At 41.3% G+C, this 19,817-nt stretch overlaps 1 protein-coding gene across 1 annotated transcript in view; it reads right to left on the reverse strand.

The window, feature by feature from the left end:
- oxsr1b (oxidative stress responsive kinase 1b) overlaps positions 1-19,817 on the reverse strand; it is a 36,328-nt gene that overhangs the window by 3,625 nt on the left and 12,886 nt on the right. The window contains exons 3-11 of the mRNA XM_053342611.1: positions 19,311-19,416; positions 11,007-11,148; positions 5,210-5,265; positions 4,831-4,940; positions 4,257-4,358; positions 3,966-4,099; positions 3,569-3,617; positions 2,694-2,759; positions 2,472-2,594 (exon numbers count right to left, since the gene is read on the reverse strand). Coding sequence (XP_053198586.1) covers positions 2,472-2,594; positions 2,694-2,759; positions 3,569-3,617; positions 3,966-4,099; positions 4,257-4,358; positions 4,831-4,940; positions 5,210-5,265; positions 11,007-11,148; positions 19,311-19,416 — 888 coding nt within the window. The remainder of the gene's footprint in view (positions 1-2,471; positions 2,595-2,693; positions 2,760-3,568; positions 3,618-3,965; positions 4,100-4,256; positions 4,359-4,830; positions 4,941-5,209; positions 5,266-11,006; positions 11,149-19,310; positions 19,417-19,817) is intronic.

The following is a 19,817-nucleotide window of genomic DNA, read 5'->3' on the forward strand; positions in this document are numbered from 1 at the left end:
AATTAAATAAATGCTGTCATTTTTATGGTGTTTTATTCATTTGATTAGCCAAAAAAAACCCAACCAGAAACAGTTTCTTAAATTAATTATCAGAAAATGTACTATGTCACCATACTGTATGTGTCAGGATATACAATTACAATTAGAACTATTTAACCATATCTATTCTGGTAACTGAGTTGTTTGTAAACGAGTGAAAATATACATTTAGTAAAATTTTATTTTACACTTCCTTAAATTTGACTAATTTCCTAGAAATGTTCGGAGTAAATTACAAATATTTAAAAGGTTCACTTTTAGAACATTTTAAAGAGAGAGTGGTGCAACTTGGTACAAAATAGAAAAAGTGTCAAGTTGGTTTAGTTGTGCCCACTCAACATATATACATTTAAATTATTTTCAGTGTTTAATTTTGTGTATCAAACCATATTTGCACATTACATTCCCACCCCCAATAACTTCCTATAAGTAGCTGCTGTGTAACTGTATATTCTCAGCTATCTCTTTTATAGGCTTGTGTCTAACTACCTAAAATGCTAATATATAGCTTGACACAAAACTAGACAATGAAAACTAACTATTTTCTGTTGAATTGTTTGGAAATTAGATTTTTTTGCAAATTGACAACTACATATGAACCCAAATATAATGAGTCATCAGCTAACAACTAAATTAACTTTTTTTATTTGTTATAAATTGCACTACCCTTTGTGTATAATGTCCTCAAAATTAATGTTCAATACCTGTATATTACTCTGAATATTTCCAGGACATTAGTATAAAATTAAAGAACCTGTAAAATAAAGTGTACCATACATACTTTGTTTGATTTCTCCTTTTAGTCTTAGCTCTGAAAAGCTTAGAAATAGCATAGGTCAGATGAAAGTCACACTGTTATATGGTTAAAAACTGCTTGGCTGTGATAGAAAAAAAAAGAAACAGAAGCAGAAAAGTCCAAACCGACTCCCAGCAACGTAGAGTCAGACAGAAACCTTGCAGGACCCAAATGAAGCGAGACTGATGTGACTGAGAAGACAGTGATGTGGCGTCTGGACTGTTGTCAGACATCACATCAACTCGGGAATCTGCTATCTGATTCAGACAAAGTGACTGTTTGGGCTGTTACTGACGAGACTGTATTAGTCCTTACAGCACAAGACAGACACTACACAGTTACAGCTATTGATCTTTAGTATAAAATCATGCACCGTTTTAATCTACTGACAATCATTTCACCCATAGAGTCAGTGTGAGCATTTGAAGTTCAGTTTGCCAACATGTTGCAATAACAAAAGCAGCGTAAAAGCAGCTAAAATCAAATTTGAATTCTTTGATGGTCATTAGTGCTCTCATTGAAGATCATTTACAGGGTTGATAAGTAATTTGCCTTGTATTGATTAAATGTGATTTGGTCAGTATAATTAAAAAGTGATGTAGAAAGAGAAATGGAAATACAGATGGCTTCCAGGAAAGGTAACTCTCACTCCTTTGAATAAATAATGCTAATGTCCCCTATAGTCATTGTAGATTATGAGCATTTTAACAGCGACCAGAAATTGGGAGGTATCTGTCTAAATTGTCTAAATTTTAGATAATAAATATGTTGCAGAAAATGTATCTAATGGAAATATCTGAATTATATACATTGACTGGCAAAAACTACCCTAAAATCTCTTCAATACTACAGATCTAGTTCCTTTGACACAAAGTCTCTCCTGTTTAAAAAGGCACAGCACTGACTAACGGGTTCTGACGAGGTTAACTTGTGGGTCAAATTACACTCACATTTTCGGCATGCTCAGCTCTCAGCTTAGTGATGATGTTGTGAACTTTTCCACTTAACAAACCTGTTGTGTAAGTGTGCCTGGTAATTACTAGTTGTCATCTGATAGGTTAGTGTAAAGTTACATAATGGCAGAACAAAGTTGCTACTGTCTGGATGGAGTGTAAGAGCTTATCAGTGTGCACATCTACTCTGGCAAAATCTAATTCCTACAAAGACCTCTAGTATAAATACGCATTTAACCAAATTTCAAGATGAGACCTAATATACACTGTCTGCTCTTTTCTCCACCTTCTCATCACCCTACAAGGCCTTCCCTGCCCTCTCTGGCTGTCACATGCTCCCTGGCTAATGTTCTGAGAGAGTCCTTCCTTGTTAGGGGAATGCCATCTGTATTGTGGAGGCAAGTGAACAACCCTGGACGCAGGCAGCTCGAGTGGGTAGGAGAAGCGCACTTGTCGCCTGGGGGCGCCAACAGGCTTCACCTGCTGCTCCTTGGCCATCAGACAGAACATACACACATACAGGAGACTCAGTGGAGAGACAGTGGACAAACATGCTACTGCACAGACATGAGAGTGACCATTTTAACAGTGTACAGAGATTAAAAGACAAAGACAAAGTGCAGCATAACTTGTGTGTTAATTGTGTGTATATGAGAGAGAAACAACTTGTGGATTCATCTCACCCTTAAGGCAGCAACAGCTGCTTTGCCTTCTTCACTTTCCTCATCCAGCTCATCATCACTCCACTCCCATTCGCCGTCCTCTGTTTTATGCAGCCGACCACTGGAACCTGGCACTCGACGTACCTGACGTGCACACAGCAGAGCTCATCTTGTTAGCTTTTCTAATTTACATCTAACCAAAAGTACCATATTTGATTACATGAACAGTTTTTATTGACCTACCCTTTTCGACCTCTCTGTTATTGTGGGCGCTCTCTGAAGTAACTTCTCGTGTAAATATTCATGGGTCTGTCAGAAGAGGAAAGAAATGAGGGATGTCACTCAGGTAAATATATTGTGCCCAAAGATGTGTGTGACTCTAAAGTTGAAATGGAACACCTAATGTGCTTTACTTTACACACAGTAATCCTACTGTAAATGTGTTTTTTTCTTCAAATGGCAGATACTTCATCTAATATCTCTTGTTCCCAGCAAAATTTAAAAAAATAGCTATTTAAATCCCCCTGCAGAATGCTGCAGGCTCATACTTCTCAAATTCATGTCAAATATACTGTATCTGATTTAAAATAATAACAAAGCCTGCCCTCTGCTGTTAACACACAGTATTGCGGTTCTTGTCTGAGCCCAGGGTCACGTCCAGCAAACCAACCAGGTTGTACTGGGGATATCTGACATGCTGAGCCAGCAATCTAGTTGTTCCAGTTGCTAGGGCACTGGGCAGCCAGAGGCTGGAGTTAGACTGCTTATCCCTGCCTTTGTTAGAAACAGGTCTGCATGGCCAATAACGTGAGGAATGCTGCAATGACCTCAGCTTGGGTTGGATACACAGACAAGTAGAGCCAAGTAAGAAGTAGTCCAACTCACGCAAACACCTCAGGGAGAGAGACATTATTGCTTTATTTCTTATTTCTTGATGCGTTACATTTTTCGTCCTCTCTCACACATAAACCCTTCTTACCTCTAGAGCTAAAAAAACACTCTATGTCAATAAAGTGCAGCTTAATTTTAAACAGACGGTAAACTAAGTCCATTCAGATGATGATGACTCAGGGTGTAACTGATTAAGACTCCGGCCCAGAGGGAGCTCAAACACCTACCTTCGCTTTCTGAAAGAATTTATGCTTCAACAACTCTAAGGATGTTGGCCTGAAAAACAGCAGAATGACAATGAATCAGTTCGGTTCATCTTACTGTAACAGCTGCAATACTCCCAATGACTGAAAACTGTGAATTATGTACAAGTTTACTAATGATTGTAATCAGATCAGTAAAAGCAGTTATATGTTGCGGTGCTTAACATGCTCTCGGCAGTGCAAATCAGTTACACTCAGTATAAATTGACTGTCCACAGCTGCACATTTCACATGCTCTTTAAATTTAATTAGCACATAATTAGCATAGTGCAGAAGTGTTTAATTAAATATATCTACTAGAAACCACTGTAAGACATTTTGTGTGGTCTGAAAGTTTATGTAAAGACTTTACTATAAACACCTTTTCTCCGGATCCTTCTGTAGACACAGGGAGATCATCTTTCTGAAGGACTTTCCATATTTCTTTACCATCTCCTTGTCTGTGATTCCAGTCTCCAGGGTAGGAGGGTCATTCTGCAGTGTCAGCATCAATACCTGAACACACCAGAAGCACTTTGACTCAAATATCACAAGCACACAACACCTCAGAAGTTGTACTTGGAGTAAATCAGAGGACGTGCCTTTACAAATGTTCCATGTCATTAACTAAACCTTTCTGGGTATGATTTAGATTGTTCCTCTGTGTTCTCACCTTCATTGGCGGATACTTGTGATAAGGTGCAGCCCCTGTAGCGAGCTCGATGGCTGTGATCCCAAAACTCCAAATATCTGCTTTGAAATCATAACCCCTCACCTGTGGAAGCAGCAAACATATTCAGCTTTCACCAGAAGTTGAAGTGACAGTCAATTATCTAAAACATGAAGTTTGTTCACGGAAACATGAGGCTCACTACTGCAGTAAACAAGCAAAAAGCTAGAGAGTATGATGTAAAACGGGCTCATTTGCAGTTCCCTTCAGTGTATTTCTAATGCAGAAGTCTTTTCATCATTTTAAATCACACATAATGGTACAGATCAAACCCCAGTCGTGTGTTTACTGATATGAGATGAAAAGTTGTAGCTGCAGTTGTAGAATTTCTAAAACAGTGTCAGTATTGAGTAAAATAAACATAATGCATCCTTCAAAAAAAAAACAAAAAAAAACAGAAGTCTGCTCTGCATGTGTGTTTTTGCCTGCTGTGAGCTGATTAAATTAATAAAAACTGTATTTTGGAGATGTTTCGTTGCCATGGTTACTACTTGGTATCATGTCAAAAAGGACAAACCTGCTCCATGACCTCTGGGGCCATCCAGCATGGTGTTCCCACAAACGTCTTGCGCACTTTATTTCGAGTCATGTCACCACCTGTGGCTAGAAAGGCACTGACACCAAAGTCTGACAGAAGGGAAAGGAGGGGGGGGAAAAAAGATACAATGAGACCCGAAGCAGTGAGTCAATAATGGTAATGTCAAGAACATGAATTTCCCTCTGCCTAATAGGCCTCCTGTGCTTCAATTCACGAAGATGCTTGAAGTGATTAAGCTGTTTAAGAGAGCCAAATGATAGATGGCAGTACAGGTGAGGGAAGCTTGAAACATCTTTACATCTAATCTGGGTCACTACTGACAGGTGCTGAAAGGTAGTGCTGCCTTCTGGCCAAATACCTGCAATTTGCACTGAACCGTCATCCCCAAGAAGAATGTTTCCAGCCTTAAGATCTCTGTAACAGATCAAGAGAGAAGAACTTGTTAAATACCTCTCTTGGGGAGCTGTCAAAGAAAAGGTGATTGATGTAGGTCAGGCAGGTTAAATGGTGAACACAGTGGTAGACGCTGTAAGAAAGAAGAATGAAATAGCAGTTTATCATCATTACCTTTTAATGTGAGTGTTTTATACTACGTCATTAAAAAGCTTTTGAAATGTATTATTATTATTATTATTATCATTATTAATTACCAATTACAACACTGCTGTAAAAGTATATACATTTATTACTGTGGTGGCAAACTGAAGCCTCCATACACTTTCTGAGACAGATGGTTAAGGTTTTGAAATCATGCAGCCCATGATGATCATGCAAATTAATTATATCACTGATTTAAAGTAAACTCTCTTCTATACACGATTCCTGACTTGTATCTCCATCAAATTGGAATTTATACATCTTGGTATATTAAATAACTTCAAAGTTTTCATCTTTCCAGCACTGTGGGTTTTTTAAAGACATTATTACACACACACACACACACACACACACACACACACACACACACACACACACACACACACACACACACACACACACACACACACACACAGAGTAGTTAATTTGTTCATCCTAGTTCGGCCTCCCCTGGTGGTGATAAGAGGATTCAGCAGGGACAGCTGTCTGGCTGCCTGTCTGCCTCCGTGCTTGTGCGTGCACACTCGCACACAATTGCATGGACTGCCACACAGAATGAATACCGTCATCCCGCCAGCCAGACAGAGTTGTCATAGCAACAGACTTTCGGCGATAAAGTTGAAGTGTCGGGTAAAAAGGCGAAGAAATAAATAATAAAAAGAATGGACGGCAACAGTGTCACAGAGGACAAACTGTCGGCTCTTTCTGCTGACCAGCCTTCCAGGAAGGGAACGTACATTTTAAAGAGACTAATGGCAGAGGAGGCTTTTAGGGGACAAAGACCACCGAAGTGGCACGACCCCAGAACACTGTCAGCCTTTAACAACTTCCAACACATTTAATTAGCACAAATTATCCCGAGACAGCTCCTAAAACCTTAATTAGAGGCAGACAAATGATTCAGAAGAGATAGTCTCAAAAATGGAGCAGTTCATCCTGCTGCCAGATAGGGGCACTGGAGTAAAATGCTTGCAGAGATACTATACATGCTGTTGGATCATTCCAGCAAATAAACTGATCTCAATGAATTGGAAAATAGACTGGCCTTTGGTGTGGAGATGAAACATGACACAGCTTCCAAGGAACAAAGGCTTAGATGAGATCATTCCATATAGGCTATAAATGCATATACAGGGATGTAACTGATGCTGGTGCTTATAACAAAAATTTCAAACGCATGGTTATTGCTTTGCTATAGACTTGCTTTCAGACCCTTCCTCCTGTTGCAGACCTTACTCCTCTCTCTGCTACTAAATCTGGATGCACAATCTTTACAAGCAACCTACTCAAAACACACAAAAAGGTTAGAGGCAGTCAAGAGTTTACAGGTCACAGTTTCAATCATTGTACAAATGCCGCTGAATACTTGAGTGTAGAGGCCTCTTTCGTCTAAGAGTGCTCCAGTAAAATACCACACGGGCAATAGATCTCATAGTGATGGGGGCAAGGGAGTGGCAAACAGTGAGCCAAGGAGGGAGGAATCCAACATATGTGACATATTAGGACCATAGGCTGAAAATGACTGCTGGGATAACACAACTCTCCAGAACCAGACAGGGATACTCCACAAACCGGTATTAGATAACTGTATTAATGCCCTTTCTAAGCCATATGTTTTCAGTAATCAGCTCAGACAGAAAGAGCCGTCTGCGTACTACATGTGGAGAAACATTGATGTGCTTATGCGCCTAGACGAGTTCAATTACGTAACTGTCACACTGGGGAAGATGCAGACGATGGGAAAGAGTGGATGAAGAACAGACATGACAGCCTTCGCTAGTGGCTTTAAAAAGGGGAAAAAAAACACTATTGAAAATGTCTGTAGCCGTAGAGATGTCTGTGCTCCGCGGCTCTCCGGCGTGTCCCGCTGTCACTTCTGCCGCCCTGACATAACAGCTAGGTGATATCAGGTCACAGTGTATTGCCGTTTCTTGCGCTCACTACTCCTGCGTAATCAAGCACATGCTCGTACAACAGGGGTGATTTACGTCCAGTAATTTGAGATGTTGCTTTTTAAGGATTGAAAAGAGGAGGTGTAGAGTGGACCACCTGAGGCTGAAAGGCAAGTCAGAGAGTATCCTAAAAATACTTTTCTTCGTTTACAAGACTACTATCTGTCACTGAGTGGGTCCAATACTGTCTTCTACCACTTGTGATTCAGGGTTACGCCTAAGTTAATGATGTACAGTGTTACGAGTTCAGTCTAAGCCAATAAAACGACTTAGGTCATGTCAGGTCAAGACTTCCAAGTTTAAATATCTGACTTCTCACATTTGTCCCAGAAAATTGAGCCCCAATAGAAAAGTGTTCTCCTTGTCCACCTGGAAATGTGCTAGATGAATAATAGAATAATCTACCCCGAGGCAGAATCGACACTGGGCTATTCAAAAACTTTTAGACAGTACAATTTATTCAGTATTCAATGCAAGCGTCTCCCTAATCTGCAAATCAAAGCATCATGACTTGAGCTGATAATTTGATTTTCAGATTAGGAAAATCAGAAGACATTTTTTCGAGTTTATTTGACATTCTACATCAAAATGAAGGTTATTTGAAAATCGAGCTTAACGTTTTGAATAAGAAATTGCTTAATTGTCCATATTTGTCTCTTTATGACATCATCACCTCTCCACTCATGGCTGTGCAGCTTGTTGAACTTCACAAATTCAAACTAAGCTGTGACAAATGCCATGAATATAATTGAATACATTTAAGGGTTAAAAAAGGGCCACCCGTGACTCTGCATCATTCCCAAAGAGTGATCAATCTGATTGCAACCCCTCCCTGTGCTCGCTCATGAACCATGGAGGCTATGGTTCACTGCAGCAGATTGTAATGCTCTGAGAAGAAAAAAAAGGCTGCAGACAGTCATTAACATTCACAGGAGAGGAAAAGGAGGAGGGGAGGGAGGAGGTGGTGACACAATGCACCATGCAAGTTCAAAGAAATACTGTGTTGAAGAGGATAAAAAAGCAAGTCCCAACTCCTACTAGTCATCCAGCCAGGTGGGCCTGATTTTCAAGAAGACTGAAACTCCAAACTCCACTTTCTTTCCTTATCTTAAAGCCCATTTCAGCTCATCAGGAACATTTCTATAGGCTAGCAGTTATTATGCTACCACAAAATATGGCAGCCCTCGCACCTCCCAGCTCCACAAGGTCAACTCCTGTGACATCACATCCTGGTGCCAGGCTCACAGTGACCCTGACAGGGCTGTAAAAGAGGGTTTATGAGAAGCGCTGTGGGTCTCCTACTGAGAGGAAATATCCTCTCTTTTTTAACTGAAATATAACTTTCCTTTGCTTCTGTATTTTAATTACTTTCTCTATGTTGCTCAGTTTCATTCTCAGCAGTTTTTCCAAATCAAATTTCTGATTTTATATCTTGTCAGTTTTACTTTCCTCCACAACGAGAGCCTCACTGCTCCCAGAGGCAGCATAACTGCAGCCATTACCTGAACATTGCTGAACCACACACAGAGTGATTTGCCGGGCAAAGCCTTCAAATGTGCCCTCAGAGGACGTGAGGTTTCAGAGATGAGTAAGGTATGGCAATGCAGACAGAGAGCTCACCACAAGAGTAAGGGTGCTTTCAACAGATTCAACGTACAAAGAATAATTGGCATTCCTTTCTTGTCATGTGCATGGCGTCTACCTGGTGTTCAAGTTGGAGAACACGCGTCACCTTTGCATTGCTGACTTTCCGAGCTGCTGTGAATGGGGAGGTGGAGCAGTTCGCTGCCTTGTGGTAAATGTCTCCGGTCGAGCCGAGATCCCAGGCCGCAAGACTCTAATTGCTTTTCTGCCGTCCGGGGCTGGATGGAACATATCATGTGACACTTTCTCTCTTTGTCAAAGCCTCACCCCCTTGACTCTCTCCATCACCCCTGCCCCGAGGATCCAGCTCATATGATCCAGCTTACACCAGAAGAACTCACACAGCCATGTGTGCACGTTTACATCCCCACACACCGATCAACTGACTGAGGACTCTCTCAGCAGGTCGATGATTTTCCACACTGAATGATTACTTCACATTTTCTTTTTTCACAAGTCACATCTCGGAGCTCGGGAGCTGGACAAAAATGATGAATGAATGATCTATAAGTGATCCCCTAATGTCTCTTGAGACAGGGCACAGAGTTAAAAGCAGGTTTTACAGAGGGAAAGCATTTCCGTCTCTCTGGCAATGACCGTTAACCCTGTCACATTATGCTGAAAGTGGATACTTACAGTAAATGTGCCGAGGTGGCGTATTGCAGTAAATCTTCTTTTAATTAACACAGTAATGTAAACAATGTTTGCTCTAATACGTCACATCTTTACCTTTAGTTTCTATGGGCACAATATAGCACTTTTCTAATGAACTGATGATATCATTGACTGTTAGCTTCATCTACATGGCTACACGCGATGCATCTGTCATCCAGCCCTCCGGTCATAGTCTTCAATCAAGCCCCTCTCTCTTTTCAGCTTCTCATTGGTATGCTACTCTGAAAGCTGCTTAGCACTTAACCAAGCCTAAAAGCTATGCATTATTTACACATGTAGCTGTCCCAGGCAATGCATGTGCTGGCGGGAGGAGACGTATGAAAAAGTGAATGATGAATATTAAATACAGAAGAGGTAGTGTGATGGTTTCTACAGCCAGTGTGTCGATGTCGAGTTCATTGTAACAGCTTGAGAGCAGGGACTTAGCCAGGTCTTGAACTGGCTTAGAGCAGAGCTTTCAGGATCACATTTCCTGTGGCATGCAAATCTGCCATTGACACATTCCTCTGATGCATATTTATAAAGTAACTCTTAAGATTATCAGGCTGGAAATGGTAGTCTACTTACAGATTTCTTGCAGCAGTTTTTTTTTTATGTCAAACTTGTTGGAGTCTTGGTAAAACATGCTGTCAAGACTTGTATCGTGTTGGTGTGGCTCAGTGCTTCTGCAATTTAGGTACAGTAGAAAGTGACCGGACTGAATCTCTAGTAGTAAACCACAACCACATCATTTCTGCCTCTTCTTTCTTTGTTTTAATAGATAGTACAATCAGAAATTACATTTGCACCACTTGAAACATGACATTACTTCCAGAGTTTAACTGTTTTTGTTTCAAATGCAAACACACAAAAACATGAGCAACATACTAACGTGCACACACCTGAACAAAATCCCTGTCTACTAGACTACCAAATGTATATATGTACAATACCCAAACTTATTACAATAATAAAACCATATATGTCAAGATATCTTCATATTGATTAATGGAGGTATTAGTGTATTTTAATGCATTAAATGCATGAAATTATGGTCGTCTCAAGTAAATGTTTTATTCATAATCTAAAATTCATCTTATACACAGTAATCTGATATTATTGTGGGAAGCTGTGATGTATCAGTATGACATCAAATATAAAGCAACAGAGAGGGGAAAGTCAGTGGGTGGAGTTAACTCTTTCCTCACCATAAACCCTCAAAGTGAAAACCTGCGCACTTAGTAGTGAAGAAAAGTCATGTGTCAGTTTTATAACAGTATCAGTGTGGAGGGGCATGTGTCTTGTTACCTGTGGATCTGCCCGTTCTTGTGTAGGTACTCCAGACCCTCAAGCACATCTTTCAACACGGTTGCTATGCTGGACTCATCCAGGACGCCTGTCTTGTGCTCGCCTCGCGAGATGATATGCTTGATGACGTCCAACACTGAGCCTGACAAACAAACAAAGGACAGCGGTTAGGTTAGAGCTACAATATCATGCTTTGTTTTTCTTTGTTGAAAACTACATTTGTCATGGTCAAACATCAGTGTCTGTGCGGCAGTTGACCTCTTTCAAAATTGCTGGGTGGAAAAAAATGTCTCGTTTCTGGTTTCTTTCTCGACTGATGATCAAGTTCCTGCATCTATGAGAAAGTCACCTCAGGCTAGCCTTTTATCATCTGCTAAGTCTGCTCTAAACTAAAACTTATTTATAAAAACACATACTTCCTATTGGATTGGCAGCCTATCAGTCATAATCATGTATGTGAGTGTATAATCTTAAAATGTTTGGACAAATTACATTATGGATACACAAAGACATTTTCTTCAGCTCCAGTATTGAAGGAAAAAACTGATTATTTAGCTGCATTAAGAAAGTCCTTTAAACATAAACATGACCATGACCTTTTAATATGGCCATGGCAAAACAAACAAATGATGGGGGAGAGCAATCAGAACATTCACTTCTATGCATCCTTTAAAGGGCAAATCCACCCTTATAACATAATTCAATCTATCGAGACTTGAATTCATGACATCATTGGGTGACTTTAAAATATTTTCTTTGCTTTGACTTTGAATTGGATTGAACTCGTAGGCTCATACAAATTTTGTTTGAGGTTTTCCATCCAAATTACTTGAATTTGAATGCAGAGCTCACAGCTGGTAATCAGAAAATGTGCCCAGTTAAAATCACCATGGCTATTGTCTGAGTCATTTAATTCTTATCTGTCTGGAAAGCAGTACCAGGATTTGACTCCTAATGACATCATCATCACAGTCTCTGCAGTTAATTTATTAATTCGATCTGAATATAATTTTAGGGTGCCGTTTTATTCTTTTGGAAGAGTGGGGAGAGTTTGCAGGATATGGACATTTGAGGTTAGAAGTCAAGCTGCTGTCTTTGTCTTCAGGCTCCTCGGTTGAATGGAGAGCCAGTGTCGCTCTGCTCACTGACCTGGCCTGGTTAAGACCAAAAAGACAGGTCATCATGCCTCTCTCAGCCTGGCTCCTGCTGCATAAAAGGAGCACTCTGGATGAAAAGTCAGACTGCTGTCAGTGTACAATTTCCTTTGTGCGACTTTTCACAGAATAAAGAGCATCTCTCTGAAAAGAGGCTGCAAAAGTATTTGTATTCGGTATGACAGAAAATTGGGCGACACTGGTGAACAGGGACAAAGCAGAGAAGCAAAAAGAATGCCACTTGCCTGACAAGCTGTATTGTGCTGCAGTGATACACAAACACAAACATCACACTGCCACACTGTCTATCTGTCCCTCCCTCTCCACACACACACACACACACACACACTGAGCAGCACTTGCAAACAAAAGCTGGAAATGGCCTTTTCAAGGTCCCGAAACACAGTCTGTGACACAATTCCAGGACCAGACTAATTCTATTTTTCTGTGCCAGGCTAGAGGTGCAAAGATATTTATTTGCTCAATCACTCCATGATGTTCTTGACTGCAGCACTCACTCTCACAGCGTTACCCAGAGGAGCCGGGGATGACGGGCCACCTGAGACTAGACAGTGTTATTGCAGAGAGCCTTAGACACAGCGAAACAGTGAGAGGCAGAGTAAGGAGAGTGAGGGAGGGAGAGAGAGAGAGAGAGTTCAACGGGTTCCTCGTGTGGTGACAGTGCGAGGCAGAAAATGTGATTCAGCAGCGAGGAAAAGAGACAAACCCATTCAAAGAGCGGCCGGATGAGGAAGGCAACCTAGATGCGTGTCTGAGCGTACGAGATAGTGGGTATATATGTGAGCATGTGAGCGAGCGAATCGGTAAGAAGCAAGGAGAGAGTGTAAGAAGACTGCAGCATCGCTTCTGTGATGTGACAACTCTTTGAAGCTCATCGAGAAAAGGCAGACTGATTTTTTTTTCCTTTCTCCTCTTGTTCTCCACACACGGTTCCCCTCCTCTCTCAATGCGTTTGCCTTCGGTCTGGTGTTCATCTTCTTGTCTGAAACGGCTGGAGGGAGGAGAGGAAGTGACAAGAAGTGACAGGTGACAATGAGGAAGGCGCTCAGGGAAGGAGGGCATAAGCAGGAGCCACATTTAAGTGAGGGGGAGTCCTAATGAGCCAATAAATAAAGGTGTGATTACATGAGAAAGTGACCTACAAGTTAATGTGCTAGACATGCTCCTTGCTCATTCAGCTCACTTAGTTACAGCTCTGCTTTAGCTACAAACTATTAAAGGAACAGAAAAAGTCAGCAAGGCTAAATTAAGGAAGCAAGACAAAAAACAAACAGTGTATAAGCTAACACTTTTCTTGAGCATGCTGTAGATTGACAAGCTTACTTTAAGCTGAGGTGGCACTTTTTTGAGGGGGATTTCCAAGTGCACACACGCAGCGTTTGGTAGGCTTTGGAGGATCACCAAATGCCAGCCTTGTCAGCTGCTTTCAAATTCATCTGGTTGAAGTCTTTGTGCCTCATTAGTTTGTTTTAACACGCTGACTGACAAGTCAATAATCCAAAAGTTCATTTTGAATTGGAGAGACAACGGTTTCCAAGGCAAATGACACCTGTTGGCATGTGCAAGCTCTCAGAGGAAGACTTTACACAAATGACAGGGAATATATTAAGTCTTGACAGTGGAGTGGAGTGCACTGTAGAGCATGCAAAAAGCACAAGAAGTTTTTTAAATCATTTCAGTTACATGCTGGATTAGCTAAATCTCTCCCCTTCTCGGGATTGCACACTGTGCAAACTGTAAAGGTGTAAAAGTCGGCACTTTAAGATAACGCCACTTAACTCTACTTCGGCAAGCAACATCATCCCTTCCTTTCTCTTGGTCAGACTATGAGGTTTGAGCCTGAGGGAGAGGATGAGAGAGTAGAGATGGTGGGGGTGGCGGAGGGGGTGGGTGGGGGTGAACCGAGGGAATGAGAGCTGGTGCCAACTGTGCTAAAGGCCGACGGGGAATGCCAAGCGAAGTTGCAGGAGGAGGAGAGGGAGGGAGGGGCATGGGAGGGGTTGTGGCAATGGCATGGGTGGTGTAGAGGTAAGGTGTAGGAGAGGATCCTTGGCTCAGATTGAGGGAAGCTTCCATCAATTTTTTTATAGGTTACACATACATAGGTTTTATAGGGAGAAGAGTATGAAACAAAAGTAAACTAAGGAGATTTTTAAAGGGCTATTGGGCTCATTTCCATCTCTATATTTTTATACTGGAGTATTTTGAATGATTCGCAGTTTAAATTAACTCATAAATTCAACTTATATGTCTTATACTGGCTCTTCATGCAGCCCCTCAGTTCAGCCTCTGTCTCTTAATGGGCAGTTTTAGTTCCTGTCCAATAAGCCTGCTCTGTTCTGATTGGCCAGCCAAGGGGCAGCCGTACCAGAGTTACTGCCAATGCAAATCATTGTCATCATCATTTCTAACTTTACTGCTTCATATTAAAAACTTTTAAATTACTAAATAACAGCAAACTATCTGTGAAGAATTTACAGGAAATTAAACATATTCCTCACCACATTAGTGGAGCTTCATTAGCTGCACAAAATATAGTCGACACAACAAATATGTGGAGAAATTTGCAGCTCTTTGTTCAGCAGATTGGTTAGAAATAATGTAGGGAGGAATAGTACAAGCACAAACAGCCGCAGTGATGTGATGTTTGATGAAGAGCTGCAGACGACAAGTAGGCAACTTATTTTACATGTCATGCTGTGCAATGGAAACACACTCGCAGCTTGCCAGCTTGAGAAATGGCTCGGCATAACTAACCCCAAAACAATGGAAAAATGCTATAATGTTAGCAAAGCAGAGCAGTGAACCCGCTTGCTGTGCATGGAGCAGATGACCATGTAAAGAAATGTATCATGAGCCGATGTTGGGTTAGGCTGAAAGTTTAAAAAAAAGTGTTCAGAGCAGCCTGAAGCTGGTACTTTTTGCTCACAGGTATTACTTCTACATATCTTTACCTCATTGTTTGACAGTTTTGCAACTTGAAAAAAGACAAATAGATTCAAATAGTCAATGACAATATTCCTTCAGCTGGATCCCACTTTGACTCCAGCTCGGCGGCCGTGATTACAGGTCATAAAAGGCTGCACATTAATCTCCTGGGAACAAATTCCTCTGCTTGCTTTGGCCTGACTCATATTCTGCCCCGGTGGGTTTTCAGTGGATGTCTCTCCGATGTGAATTCAGTCAGTGACAGGTTATGCGGCGCGCTAACGAAACAGTTGTTTACCCGTCACATTCGGAACAGTAATTTCCTGAAACGTCCTGCACCCACAGCACACCAACCTCAGAGCTCGGGTCTACAGGTTTGACCTTGAATGGATTTGCCAGAGAGGAGGGCGGTCTTGACAAGATAAGATAAGATTTCTGGGTAAAAACATAAGATGTGGTTTAGGACGCTGTACTGGGATCTGGAATACACCTTAAAACATTACTATTTTGAAAAAGTGGTCAAAGAGTTCAATAATGTCTAATTGAAACCACATATCATCATCCAAATGTATATATTTGAACAACAAATAGCCATCAAAAGGAAATGTTAGAACAACAAAATAATGTGTTGGAGAGGGAACAGGAGGAAGCAGAAAGCTTATTTAGTCCTGTCCCTTCCTCACAATATCATAAACTTCCTCACAACATCATAAAATAAAATGTAGATATTCTTTTACAAAATCAGTTATATAAAAATGGATATTTGCTATGATCATTTTCTCATAAAAGACAATAATCCTTGAATTGTTGAAGGTTAGTGTTCCCTTTTTCTTTTTCAGTGGGTTTGGTCAAGTTGGCATTCAAACATCTACCACTTGGGAGTGTCAGAAGCCAGATGTTCACCGATACATCCATTACTTTTACCTTCCTATTTCCATGCGCCTGCTCGCTTGCTAACTAGTTTTTCCAAACCCTAAATCGAATCATGTGGTGTTACAGCTGACTGAGGGCAGTGGGAGGTGTGCAGTCAGCAGTGGTGGACAGTAACGAAGTACAAGTAATTCGTTACTGTACTTAAGTAACTTTTTAGCGGATCTGTACTTTACTTGAGTATCATTGTTTTGTGAGACTTTATACTTTGACTCAACTACATTTGGAAGAGGAAAATCTTACTTTTTACTCAACTACTTTCCAAAAACCTGTCGTTCCTTTCAATGTTCCTTTCCACAACATGCATGCATGACCAGCTGCTGTGACAGGTCCAAATGAACGTGCACCGCAAGTGTACCAATCAGAACACATCGTGTGTCGAGCAGTTTTGGCCCGGCCCCCTACCTGGCTACTTGTCCCAACTTGCCTTCTCCTCCATCCATATCTCTATTAGCATTCATTTGACAAAGTTTCGCTGTCCAGTAGCCTGCCCTGCCAACACATGGAAGTTAAAGAAATATGTGTCTAGTGTGGTTTTCCCCCTCCCTATTAATTCCTAATCAGGTGATTTCCATTTAGTATGATGTGCTTATGATAATTTCAAAAGATATCAATACCAGATATCACAAATGGAAAACATTTTGTTTTCAGGGTGGTGTTAGTGGGCTTTTTAACCTTAAATGACTTGATTGAGTGTATAAAGGACATACCAAGACATTGGAACTACATTACACCAAATTACTTTTACTTTTTTTTTTTAAAGATTTTGTTGGCATAGACACCTTTATTAATCAGTAGATCGACAGGAAACATGGGAGAGAGAGGGGGGTGTGACATGCAGCAAAGGACCTCCGATCGGGATTCGAACCGGGGTCAGCTGCGTATGTGGCATGCGCTCTAACCACTCGACCACCTGCGCGCCAATTACTTTTACTTTTGATACTTAAGTACATTTGAAGCCAAGTACTTTTATACTTTTACTCAAGTCGACATTTAAAGGGAGCACTTTCACTTTTACTGGAGTAATATTTTACACTAGGTATCTCAACTTCTACTCAAGTACGTGGTCTGTGTACTTCGTCCACCACTGCCAGTCAGCCTGTAGTAGCTTTAAGTTTATTGGTGACTGTGACAATAAATGTATTAAATATTAGCCTTACGCAAATTTGTAATCCTATTTGTGGGTTTCTTTATCTCCTAAAGATTAATATGTGGATAGATTTAAAGGAGACATATGTAACACTGACACCAACCATTTCAAATAAGTACCGCAGTCCAAACTCAAAATATTGGAGAGTTGTCTCTGCCCATCTCCTACTGCCCAGACTCAAAGCTTACGCAAGTTTTTAGGTCGGGTGGAACCTATCTCAGTTGATCCAGTTTGTTTGTTTGCTTCCATGACTGCAGTACAGTGTTTGTGTGCCAGGCTTTCATATCTGGCAACCTGGGGTGTCAAAATGGGCGTCAACCTGATCTCACAGAAATAAGTGAAATGATCACAACCTTAACACTGCATTACTTGGCGGTGGCATGTAATGTGTTAAAATTATGTGCCAGCACCATGATCAGGTTGAATGGGCAGTGGGTTGAATCACACAGGCCAAAACAAAAACAGACCCTCCACACTGGAATGGAAATCTCAAAGGAGACCATACTGGCTGCAGCATTATAGTCAGAGAAGCCAGTTTTACAACTGTGCATGTTTCTTTAATAAGATAAGATATCATGGTTATTTTATGAGCTACTGTGGTAAATATATTACATATTGGTCCTTTAACTCAAATTAATTGGCTTAACAACTCCTAAATCTTACCACATTACCAGTGGCAAATGATGAAGTACGAAGTACCCGAGGCTGGGATTTACTCTGTGAGTGAGTGAACAGTGGTATCTGCCAATGCAACATATGACATACCATCTATAAGTACATTGACATACCAATAGTCAACAGTGACATGCCGCTAAGAATTGGAAACGGTCAAGCTGTTGTCAGTCTTTCAACAGCAGAAGACACAAGACAGGATGGAGTCAGAGGAGGGGTTTGTTACGCTCCATCAAGCCGGAGGAGCAGACAGGATTTGGCCTTCCTTGGGGCTGGTATGCTCTGTCCTGTGGAGTGATGGTCTATAAACCCGACCTCATTTGAGGTCCGTCTCCATGGCAGACATCACCATGGCCGTCATTTAATTACTCTGCACAATAAAACTCGACATCAAGGGCCTGTGTTTAACTGGGATAAAGGGAATGAGAGAGGCCATCTTAAGTGGTGTCTGATCCTGCTGTGAGGCTGGCCGTCTGCTCAGGCGTCGCTTGGCGGGCACTGTGCCCCGGGCCCAGCTGCAAATCGGCTGCCAAGCGACTCATGACTCAAGTGTATCCAAGGGAGCCAGGCATGCCACCTGGGCACTATCCATTACAGTGGGACCTTGTATACTGCGGGCCAGAGGGGAACGAGGGAGGGTAGAAACAGAGTGTAAATGTTTAGTGTGTGCATGTATCTGTATACACTTGTACTTGTATAATTGAGTGTGTGAGACTGAAAGCAGGATTAATGGAGAGACGAGTGGCAATTTCTTGCCTCTTTGTAAACAGATGACTCTCATCAGGCTGTCGTCACCACTGAGTTAGAGGAGCCCTCTGTTTCTTGCTTGTCAAATATTTGCTCCCACATGTCTGCTGTAAAGGCAAGTCTTCCTGTAGAGCTCTCAGGTTGATCCAGAGGCTCAAATACTCCATTAGTTACTATTAGCAACTTCAGTAAGATGCTAATTGATTTTATATGTTCCTGGGGAAACTAAAAGCATCAATGTAATCAGATTCAGATGCAACTGTTGCATTTTGAGGTCTCTTTCTCCATGGTGGCCTCCTCCTCGTGCTCCTCTCACTATTTAATTGTAGGTCTGCCACATGGATGCCATGACGCCGGCCTGCGGGCTGTTATTACCTCTGCTCTGTCATTAGGTTCTGCACGGTACTGAGTTAAAGCCGGAAAGAGCTGCAGCTCACGAGGGACACAATGAGGATCAGTGCTGTCACATTCCCTACAATCACAGTTATCACCGGCAGCAACTAGCCCTCCTCTTCATACTGTCCCTCTCTCATCATCATGAGCAGCGCCGCCAAAATTCTTTGGACCTCCTTGATATGACTTGAGGCCAGCCATATACTTCTGAATTATTTATTTGTCCGGGATCTAAACATTCTGATTGAAAAGGTATGAGCAGAGTGTAATAAGAGATTGGACAGACAATGGAGGAAGAAATGTACTTACCACCGAGCAGCCTCATGACCAGCCACAGCTCGTCCTTCACTACGAATGAGGTGTAGTAAGACACAATGTTGGGGTGGTGGCACTGGCTCATGGCCTGAATCTCTTTCTGTTGGAGGAAAACACAAAATGAGAGACATAAATACTGGACTGCAGAGAAGGCAGTTTTTACTATCCATTTGTCATTAATGTAATAAAGCTGGTGTAATCTGTAAACACATGATGAGATGGGTTGAGTTTTTGTATCAGAGCCAATGTGATTTTATTAACTATTGTTATTCATTAATCCTATTACTGGTGCTGAAATAAACAAGCTAACAGACATCTTCTTTATATTTCCATCCATTACACACACAGCACCTACTGCTTTATTATTCTCATTTGTCCTTCACTAAAGGTATGGAACAGCCGGGAGGAAATAAAAAGAAGACAGTCACAATAAATACCTACGCCTTTGATGCTGCAGCTATTTTTGAAATTTAGTGAAAAATACTTAAGATCTTAATGACG

The sequence above is a fragment of the Scomber japonicus genome, chromosome 21 (genome assembly GCF_027409825.1).
Source record: "Scomber japonicus isolate fScoJap1 chromosome 21, fScoJap1.pri, whole genome shotgun sequence".
NCBI lineage: Eukaryota > Metazoa > Chordata > Actinopteri > Scombriformes > Scombridae > Scomber > Scomber japonicus.